Source organism: Camelina sativa, chromosome 14, assembly GCF_000633955.1.
Source record: "Camelina sativa cultivar DH55 chromosome 14, Cs, whole genome shotgun sequence".
Lineage (NCBI taxonomy): Eukaryota > Viridiplantae > Streptophyta > Magnoliopsida > Brassicales > Brassicaceae > Camelina > Camelina sativa.
The window spans coordinates 15729763-15740156 of NC_025698.1; the positions used below are offsets into that span (position 1 = coordinate 15729763).

At 33.5% G+C, this 10394-nt stretch overlaps 2 protein-coding genes across 2 annotated transcripts; both read right to left on the reverse strand.

Annotated features, from left to right (window-relative positions):
* LOC104741631 (probable pectate lyase 4) lies at positions 5803-6575 on the reverse strand. The gene is made up of 3 exons (XM_010462522.1): positions 6548-6575; positions 6336-6474; positions 5803-6162 (listed from the first exon to the last, which is right to left on the reverse strand). The coding sequence occupies exons 1-3, from the start codon at positions 6553-6555 to the stop codon at positions 5944-5946; spliced, it is 366 nt and encodes a 121-aa protein (XP_010460824.1). The 5' UTR covers positions 6556-6575; the 3' UTR covers positions 5803-5943.
* On the reverse strand, positions 6800-8261 carry LOC104741633 (probable pectate lyase 4). The gene is made up of 4 exons (XM_010462523.1): positions 7595-8261; positions 7404-7507; positions 7192-7330; positions 6800-7018 (listed from the first exon to the last, which is right to left on the reverse strand). The coding sequence occupies exons 1-4, from the start codon at positions 8246-8248 to the stop codon at positions 6800-6802; spliced, it is 1116 nt and encodes a 371-aa protein (XP_010460825.1). The 5' UTR covers positions 8249-8261.

Sequence of the window (10394 nt, forward strand, 5' to 3'; positions counted from 1 at the left end):
ATAAAGCTTGAGTTAGATTCTTTTCACCATTTGCGCCGTTTCAAAATTAAAAAGAAGAAGAAAAAAGTAGTCAAATGCAATCTAAATGATGATATTTTTATTCTCACTTTTGATCAAGTGTCATATTGGATTTACTTTCACACACGTATATATATCGACATATTATATATACAGATATATATATAGTAGATCGGACATTTTCTATATTTGGAGAGAAAAAACAAAAAAAAATCGTGAATACGATAAAAAAAAAAGTATTTATAATAGACATAAGAATCTCAAATATAAAATATAGTCTTTACCAAGTTATATATTTCTCTCTTTTAGGTTATACAAAAAATTATAAATATAAAGTCAGCATTAAAATTATTTTAATTTTAATAGAATATAAAAGCACTTCACAAGGTAAATAGGTTATAGTATCTTTCTTTTATAAAATTAATGAGACATTTAGAAGAAGAAGAAAAAAGTACTATTGTTGAGATGTCTCTGTCTTTTTTTAATCTGCTGTGATTTTTTTTTTCTTTTTGTAAAAATAATAATAGAAAAAGAAAGCATGCGAAAACCTGAATTGAGGGTTATATTGGTTTCCTTTTTTTTGGTATCATATTGGTTAGTTCTTATAATGGCTAGCTATAGGCAAAACAATAAGAAGAAAACGAATCACAATATTTTTATTAGGCTGGTTTTCATCCATTGAATAGACCGTGCCATATAGCTAGAAAGAACCTTAAACTGGAAATTTGGAATCAATATTTATATAAACTATTAATTATGTTCTCCGAAAAACCACTATACAAAATGGATCATAGCATCTTAACTCGTCTCCCTAGAGATTGTTATGGGAGATAGGTAAACTCCATGGAAAAAAAAACCCTTTCTCGTGAGTTCGTTCTAACCATCGTCCAAAAAATCAAATTTCCGTTTATCCTCTCCGGTGACCGGTGCTCTTCACCGTAGTTGTGAGAGGACCCCCGCTGCTCTGTAGTTCGTTTGTTCTCTTGTTTTTGCTTTCATTTGTGTCGACTTGGCTAGATTTGGTGGATGGATGGTGTGGTTAGTGCGCTCAGCGAAGGAGACGATTTTCACGGTGAGGCTTGCTTGACGGCCTTTTGAGCGTTGTTCGTCCTCCCTCGCCGGTTTCAGGAGAAACCTCTTTTTCCTTTGTCAGATCCGGTGTTGTCCTGGTCTCGTAGGTTATGCTTCTCGTTTATGTGGCTTGGGTTTTGTTGTCTCCTGTTTTGAGTAAGCTGGTTGTCCGTCTTTCTTCTGTACTGTTTTAGCTAGGGTAGGTGTTTAGTGTCGTTTGCAGTCTTGTTGAACCTTTGTTTGGGGAACCTTGTTGGAGGATTCATGGTATGATTTGTGTTTGTGTTGAGGAAGTGGTTAGAGCAGTCATCTCTGGGAGGATTTCTGATTGCAAGTAAAGTTAATGATGTCGGATCTTATATCAACGGTTGGTTTGAAGAATAATTGCCATTGGGGTTTGCTTGTTCCTGTCTCAGATCTTGTTGCTGGTCATGTGCCTATTTTGATTTCTAAGCCGCTGATATTGAATGGTTTGTCAGCTCAAGCCATGGCCTTTTCTCCCAATCCTTGTCTCCTTGTTTTAGCCTGTGGTTCCTTTTAGGCTCGGCTCCTTTCTTAGTAGAAGTTTCATGCTTATTGTTTGGTTGGTAGTCTTCAAAACTTACAGAGATTTCTTATCCTTGGTGTTCATGGTGTGTGTTAACTTAGTGAAGTTTTGCCTTGCTCCTTGCTCCTGCATTCATGATCTGTTTAGATATGATTGCTTTTTGGAAGGATTCTACTTAGACGTAAGGAGACGCATCAGTCGTCGTCGTCGTCGCATCTGGGAGTGTGTGTCTCTATGAACTTCTATGAGTGCTCTTTGCTTGCCGGGTTATGATGTCCTTGGTTCTCAAGAGATTGACTCTCAATGTATAGGAGGAGGTAGTTGTTATCTACGGTTTAGCTGAGGGCATCCGTGATAAATCGCATGCGCAGATGTTTCAGAAGAAAATGATTTTCTGTTTTTTTTGGTTCTACCATTTTTAAGGTGTTTGTCTAGTTATTTCTGCTTATAGGAAAAAAAGGATAAGGAGTTGTCCTCCTTCGATTTGGTTTCGATATTATTTGTTTGTATTTCTTGTCGATTTTACATGTCTCCCTTTGTTAGGGCTTAGTTTCGAGGGAATTCTTTTTTCCTCCGACGTTTGTTTTTGGGGACTTCTAGTTGTCCGCCAGCTTAAGTTTTTCTCGTTTGGGCGTTTGTAAAAAGAGATTGTTATGGGAGATATATGTACGTAGGCCTGCTATTTCTGTTTTCTCGATATTTTGACCAACCACGTTGTCTCATTCTACAATGAGAGTCAGAAAATTGTTTTCCTTTTGCTGGTCGCCCTAACTACGAAAGAACCATATATACTGTGAACTATGAGAATAATCGAATTACTTATTTTGTATGTACTTACAATTTTTGGTATAAATTTATAGTTAAGTGTTTATTCTGTTGCCAAAGATAGTTGTCACATGGACTTGCATGTTTGTAGTCCCAAAATCCTTATTTTTCTACTTAATTTTCACGCATTAATTAGATTATGGCAAAGGCCAAAGTGTATGTTCGGTCGATCATTTCAATAATAGTATTATCGTTTAGGCAAGTCTCTTGGAAATAAATGCTAATAATAATCAAAGTTATAGAGTTAGGTTTTGGAGAGAAGTAAACATTTTTACTTCTGAACACACAATCTGAATTCTGAACACACAAACAAAAAAAAAACATCAAAATTACTCTAAGATACTAGAGAGAGGCTATTTCATTAATAAACCAAAATTACTAATAACTAATTAACTATAAATACGGTACCGGAAAAGTGAAAACTAGCAATTGTCTATCGTAGACCAAATGTTACCAACGAGAACTAGATATATCTACGTTCTATCACAAACCAAATATTTTCCACACGAATTGAATTATATATCTAATTTACTTTAGTCTACGACTACAAGGGATGATAGATAGTTCTAACTTCTAAGTGACATTGTTTACTCTACGGTAGAAGTTGATGATTTTTGTGTGGACATGATCTAATTTATTCACTGTCAACGGTGAATGGTTCTTGTGGACATCATATATTTTAGAATTTAACTATAAATGCATTATTTTTGTGATTAACAATTTTTAATAACCCTAAAGTACTAAACCAATGATACTCTTTTTTTTAACTATACAATTCATCATTGTTAGAAATATATAGGAGTAAAATTTTGTTAATATTAATCTAAGTTGGTTTGTAAAGTAATGTGTTAACCTTAGTATTTCTGGAATTTCTTCTTCTTTACTTTAGGAAATTCATCAATTTGGAAAACTATGTGGTTACTTTAAAATAAATTTTCAAATATCAAAACAAAAACTCTTTATCATAGAAAAAGTGTATATTATAAGGTGGTATCTAGTCATAATTGATATACTTGAGGAAAATGTGAAATCCAAGAAAGAGTCAAATGCAATGTGCTAGGGAAAAAGTTGCATTGAACTAAGGGTGGCCCGGTTTATCATGTCTCATACCTACTACACTTAAATGCATTTTTATTTAGAATTTTATTTCTCTAAGCAATTTTAAATAGTACATTCCACTTGATACTATGACAAACTTCAACACTAATTTTATAACATGTAATCGGAATCCTAGATATGTTGGAACTTGAAAAATACGTAAGAAATTTAGGGATGCACTAAACGGCCGTAATCCTCAAATTTTAATGTTACACTGTAAACGCCTAAAATTGTTATCTTCAGAACGTTTATGGATCTAAGAAAGTAATGTAACAATGTCAATACATAAATAAAATAAAACAAATCGGTAAATGATAGGGATGTGCGAAGAAATGAAAGAAGAAAGTGACATAATTTGGTTTCACGATGTATAAATAAACATGAGCATGCACTTTTAAGATCTAGTAGTGCGAATCATATCGATGATGTAGGCCATGAAAGAATAAAAAATAAAGTTATATATATCTGGTTTCATATCTGTGCAGTCTAATAATCAATCCAAAAATATTTAAAATATATTCTATTTGGTGGGGGATCTAACAAAATTTCATCAAGATATTTTGATAAATTGTGACTAAGATATGTATATGATAATAATTTGACAAAGATATTGCTTACAGCTCATCATATAAATACGGGTTATCTAAGTCGGATTTTCCTTCTTGTATAAAATTATTTGGTAGACATATGCTCAGTTATTGATAATTTATAACGAAATGATAAATAATTATACAGCTCATCACAAATTTTTAAAAGTTAAAAATAATCAATAACTCATATTACCAAATATTTTGTATCTTGCACTTCACAAAATAAATTCTTTTTGAATATATTGGTATTTTGTTCACGTTTAAATATAGTAATTTGGACAATTTTTTTTTTGTATGTAAACACTCACTTTTTTTTTTCAAGGAAGATACAAGATCCAGATTTATCTCGTTCAACTTTGAAGAATTTACATTTACCATTCAAAGTAATGTCAGAGGCATTTTGGAGTTTCAGCATATTGGTGATAGCCATTAAAAAGCATGTGAAAGAGAGACATAATAAATTATTTCTGTTAGCGTATAAGTCTAAAAATAGCATGGTTACTTTCCATTCCTTCATCGAAATTGTAATGATTTCTTGTATTTGCGTTAACTGTTGTAAACATTTTTTGATATCAATATATTTCGATTTGCTGTAAACACTCACTTATATGATACTGATAAGTTATGATTCTTCGTAATGATAATCTTCTTCACAATTGGTGGACGTGTTAGTCTATTATTATGTCAAGCTTTCTCTATAAATACGAATTCTAAATGGCTTTGAAACTGGATAATTTGATTATTATTTTTTAAACCTTTTTACCAAAGAAAAAATACATTCGAATGCTGATTATATGCCTTTTACTTTTCGGTACATCTTTTAACACACGTAAAAAGCGAAAGATACAAAATGTTGATATATTAAAAAAGTACTGTATGTGATAAAAAAGCTATTAGTAATTATTCAGCTCAATTTTTTGCAACATGCTTTCCTAACGGGAGACACTGTTTCATCTTCCTTAATTTTATATTTGTTTTTACAAAAATAAATCCTTTTAAAAAGGATAGGAGATGTAGTTTTCAATATCTGTATGTATGAGTTTGATATCATAATTAAGAAGTTTGAATTGTCAATGTATCACTATCCAATTAAAGTGAAACCAAAATAGCCTTTAGAAATAATTATTGTAATCTCATGTAAGTTGATTCCTTCACTCAGCTTTGAACAAACCTAGACCCCAAAAACAAGGCCCATCAAAGCCGAGATGAAATACCTTATCGAGAACCATCCAACGATCTGTTTTAGGAGGTCTCAAAGGCCCATGTAAGGTTCACATAAGATTGGAATGTGGGTTCTTGGTGAAGATTTTGTGAGGGGTTTAGATTGGCATGTTCTATCGAATAACAATAAAATGTAAAACAATAGACACATCCATGAGAAAACCATAGATCTATCTAGTTCCCAATTAAGTTCAAGAAGATAAAACATTATGAATCATCACACTCATTTCTCAAAAAGAAAAACCACCAATGAAATCATAGAACAATCTAACATTATATTGAAGGCAAAAGCGAGAGGTCAATTCAATGCCACTATAACTCGTATGCGATGTAATTAAAAGTCTATTACTATACTTTACCACCATATATTTACAGGATTCAATGCAATATGATATACATTTTATACTAAGGGAGTACATATTAAAATAGAAGTTAAGGGAGTTAATTTTCTGTTAATATTAACGAACTGTGAGGCAATAACCAAAAATTAAAGTTACATATCGTTTAATGAAGAAATTGTTTTTTTTTGTGTGTGTGTGTGTGGTTTTCTAATAAAACGAGGTGAGTAATTGATTAGCAAATTCTACCGGCGTAGCAACGGAGAGGACCGGCGGAGGAAGTAAGAGAAGGGACGAGAGAGCCGTGGGCCACCGGAAACGCCTCTCCTCCTTTGTACAACGGCTTGACTGCTCCACCAGACGGCACGAAGAAAGCTCCATTCATGAAAACGTCTTTAGACGTACTCCATTTCCATTTTTTAGAATCAGCTCCAGTTGTCATTCTCTTCGTCACCTACAATATATGTATACAAAACGTTGTACTCGAACAAATACACAGTTATTAAAGCTACTCAAAGTCAATATCTATATAAACCCAAGTGCATCATGTAATATGTTATTTTAACGTGAGATTATGTCATCGTTAATTTAAATCTTATTGCATCATAATATTTAAAATGAAGATACCTGTTTACTGCTACGCTTGTCGGGAGCAACGAAGTAGTTGCCTTCACTATAGATAATTGGATCGGCACTTCCCCCGATCGCATACATTTGCCATTTCTCGTATCTATTGTTTGCTACATGCGCATACCCTCTCCTCACCCTGATCACAGATCGATCTATGTCAGCATTTTCTAATCTAATTCAGCTAAATTGAACTCTATATATATACTTACCTAGGCATTCTCTCAATGAGACCTGGTCCAAAATAGTTGAATGCAATTGTAACTCTCATGATCTTATCNGATATACATTTTATACTAAGGGAGTACATATTAAAATAGAAGTTAAGGGAGTTAATTTTCTGTTAATATTAACGAACTGTGAGGCAATAACCAAAAATTAAAGTTACATATCGTTTAATGAAGAAATTGTTTTTTTTTGTGTGTGTGTGTGTGGTTTTCTAAAAAAACGAGGTGAGTAATTGATTAGCAAATTCTACCGGCGTAGCAACGGAGAGGACCGGCGGAGGAAGTAAGAGAAGGGACGAGAGAGCCGTGGGCCACCGGAAACGCCTCTCCTCCTTTGTACAACGGCTTGACTGCTCCACCAGACGGCACGAAGAAAGCTCCATTCATGAAAACGTCTTTAGACGTACTCCATTTCCATTTTTTAGAATCAGCTCCAGTTGTCATTCTCTTCGTCACCTACAATATATGTATACAAAACGTTGTACTCGAACAAATACACAGTTATTAAAGCTACTCAAAGTCAATATCTATATAAACCCAAGTGCATCATGTAATATGTTATTTTAACGTGAGATTATGTCATCGTTAATTTAAATCTTATTGCATCATAATATTTAAAATGAAGATACCTGTTTACTGCTACGCTTGTCGGGAGCAACGAAGTAGTTGCCTTCACTATAGATAATTGGATCGGCACTTCCTCCGATCGCATACATTTGCCATTTCTCGTATCTATTGTTTGCTACATGCGCGTACCCTCTCCTCACCCTGATCACAGATCGATCTATGTCAGCATTTTCTAATCTAATTCAGCTAAATTGAACTCTATATATATACTTACCTAGGCATTCTCTCAATGAGACCTGGTCCAAAATAGTTGAATGCAATTGTAACTCTCATGATCTTATCTCCCATAAACTTGTCATCATGTCCGAGTAACATCACCTTCACAATAACACACCAATTTTTTTCATCAAATACTAGCTTAAGTATTATTTTTGGTACTATTTAGTAAATATGATAAACTCTTACTTTATCATGCTGCGTGAAATAGTTATTAGAGATAGTGACAGCCGTAGACAAAAAAATCACATCGATCAAACCATCTTGGCTCCGAGACAAGAAACAATGATCGATCCAAATATGTGAAGATTGGAAAACGCGGATACCGTCACCATCCAATTTTTCCTTCGGACCTGGTTTACAATCATGGATACTTATCCCATGTATAATGACATGTTTCACAAGTTTCATCCTTATACACGGCCCGTTGCCTATTTCAACTTTTGCCCCTCTCCCGTCTATCGTCTTGTAGCTGTTCACATAGAGCTCGCTTTTCAACACTATCACCATGTCACGTGCGAATGTGATCCATAGCGGTTTTGGTTGGACCACTGCATATCTTAGCGTTCCAGGTTTAGGTTTTACAGGGTCGTCTGATGGGTCTGTAACCACGTAGATCGGACCGTTTTTGCCCCCTAACGCAGCTTTTCCGTACCCTACCGCGCAATGTGCAAGAGCTTGACGGCTAGTCGCCCATTTAGGGTTTCTTCGCCAGCAAGCATCAATTGGATTTAGTGATACCTTCGCGAGGGTGTAACCATTACTATGATTATAAGCAGACTCTACAAGAGGAGAAGCGAAAATTGCAAAGAGAAGTGAAATTGTTATTACGAGAGAATCCATTTTCTTGAAGATGTTGATGCTTGAATTGAACTAGGTGTTTGCAAATATCTATGCATGAGTCACAACATAGATGTGAGCTAGAGAGTATACGTATAAGTTATCAATAGACTTATAAGTATATAAGTATTTGCATTACATGTATGAATTGTATGTATGCGTGTGAAAGATGAGAAGGTGTGACACACATGCTGATAATGCAATCTACAAGAGATTTTTTTAAGGAAATGTCATTTTAAAGTTTTTATTTTGCAAAATGTCATTATAATTACATATTTAAATAGAAGTTTTTATATTGCAAAATGTCATTATAAGTTTTTATTTTGCAAAATGACTGTAAAAAAATTACATATTTACATGTCAAACATTTCCTCAATGTTTTACGTTAGCCTTTCTTCTTGGCTATCTCCTACCAGTTTGCTTGGTAGCAACTAGGTTCTTGCTCCATGAATGATCCTTGTTGAACTTTGTACTATAGTTGTCTAACAGTGACACATATAACCTGGTAGGCTATATAACATTGAGGAACATAAAGAATTACATGACATAAGATTTGGATTTAGTAATTTTTAGTTGGATTTTGATCTCCCTAAGAGCATTTTTATCGGTAATACTGTAATATGTGTCATAAACTTTAATTAATATTAAAATTAATATTAGTTTAATGTAAACATCTTCATCGGCTTTTTATTAGTTTTCCTTCTCCATTAGTCATCCTTCATACGAATGTCTTCTATGAGCGTTTGCAAAGAGGAGGAAGGAAACAATAAAAAAATCAAAAAACAAAATTATAAACACAAACCAATGAAATTGTGACAGGTAAGGTGTCTCTAAGGGTATGACAATGTCTCGGCAAAGATATTTGAGACACGAGTTCTTTCCTGTTTATACAATAAACTTTTTTTTTTTTTTTTTTTTTAATTCTGTTTTAAATCTAGAGATACTCCAAAAGATATGCAATGGAAGTGCCCTAAGAAATCTCCATAATAAAATAGTGGCCCATGTAATGTGAAAAGATGTGTTTTTATAGATGGGGAGAATAGTAGGAACTTTTAATGAATTTATATTATCATCATTTGAATTTAAATGTTTATAGAAATACCTTTTTGAACAATGCTCTTCCCCTCTTAGATAGAGTGGCCGCACTGCTTGTGCTGACCATGTGTTAGTTTGAATTTGGACTCTATATGTAATGTTAGTAATAGCCTAACAAGTTTCGGATCTATCTTACCTGTGTAATTAAGAAAATATATAAAGATTAGAGAAAGTTAGAGCCTGGTTCATCATATATATGAACATCGCTCCAAAATCTAGGTGTTGGGCAGGATCCAGTTTTAAAACATAGTTGCAGGCTTATGTCAAAATACGAACTAAAAGAACTAACTATTTCAAAGTTGCATATTCTCCCATGTTTTTTCCTAGTCCTGCTGGAGTCTCGTAAAAGAAATTGTTTGGGCCGTGCATATTAACGGCCCATCATATTAGTTAGCTAAACAATGAAAACGATCAGCGATGTTACAATGTATTGACCAAATGGTTTTAATTAGTAGATGGATTATAGGTGTCAACATAAAGTAGATGTATAAGGTTTTAATTAGTTTTTTTCTTAGAATAAGTATATGGTAATCTGGAGATATAAAATGGTATAACTTGCTCAGGCATATGCAAGTCAAGTATAAATAACTTATTTTGGCCGGAGGTACACGTACCATTTAATTAATTTTCTTTTGTCACATTGTCACCAAAATGCTAAGTATATTACATGTGATTGATTCGTTGCATAGCGACAACACCAGAAATATGGTAATTATAGTAACCTGATATTCAGTTTTGGAATAATAGTAATGATACTTTGTTCTGTGTGATTGAATATTGCCTTTGATTGCAAGTCATGCAAAATAATTCAAACTGTATTTTTTACTAGTAGGAGTCACGTCTCCCATACAATGATTATGAAATATGAAATAAACTTAGTTTGAAAATCCTTATGTTTTGATTCGTTTTGTATAGTCCACATATCACACAATTATACTACGGTGTTGCGCAATTTAAATAGGTCGTAGTCTCGTAGAAGTCAATATTCTTACAACCAATTATTTGCAAATCTTTTCCCAAGCAAATTACAAGTCTATGGGCAAATGTACATATA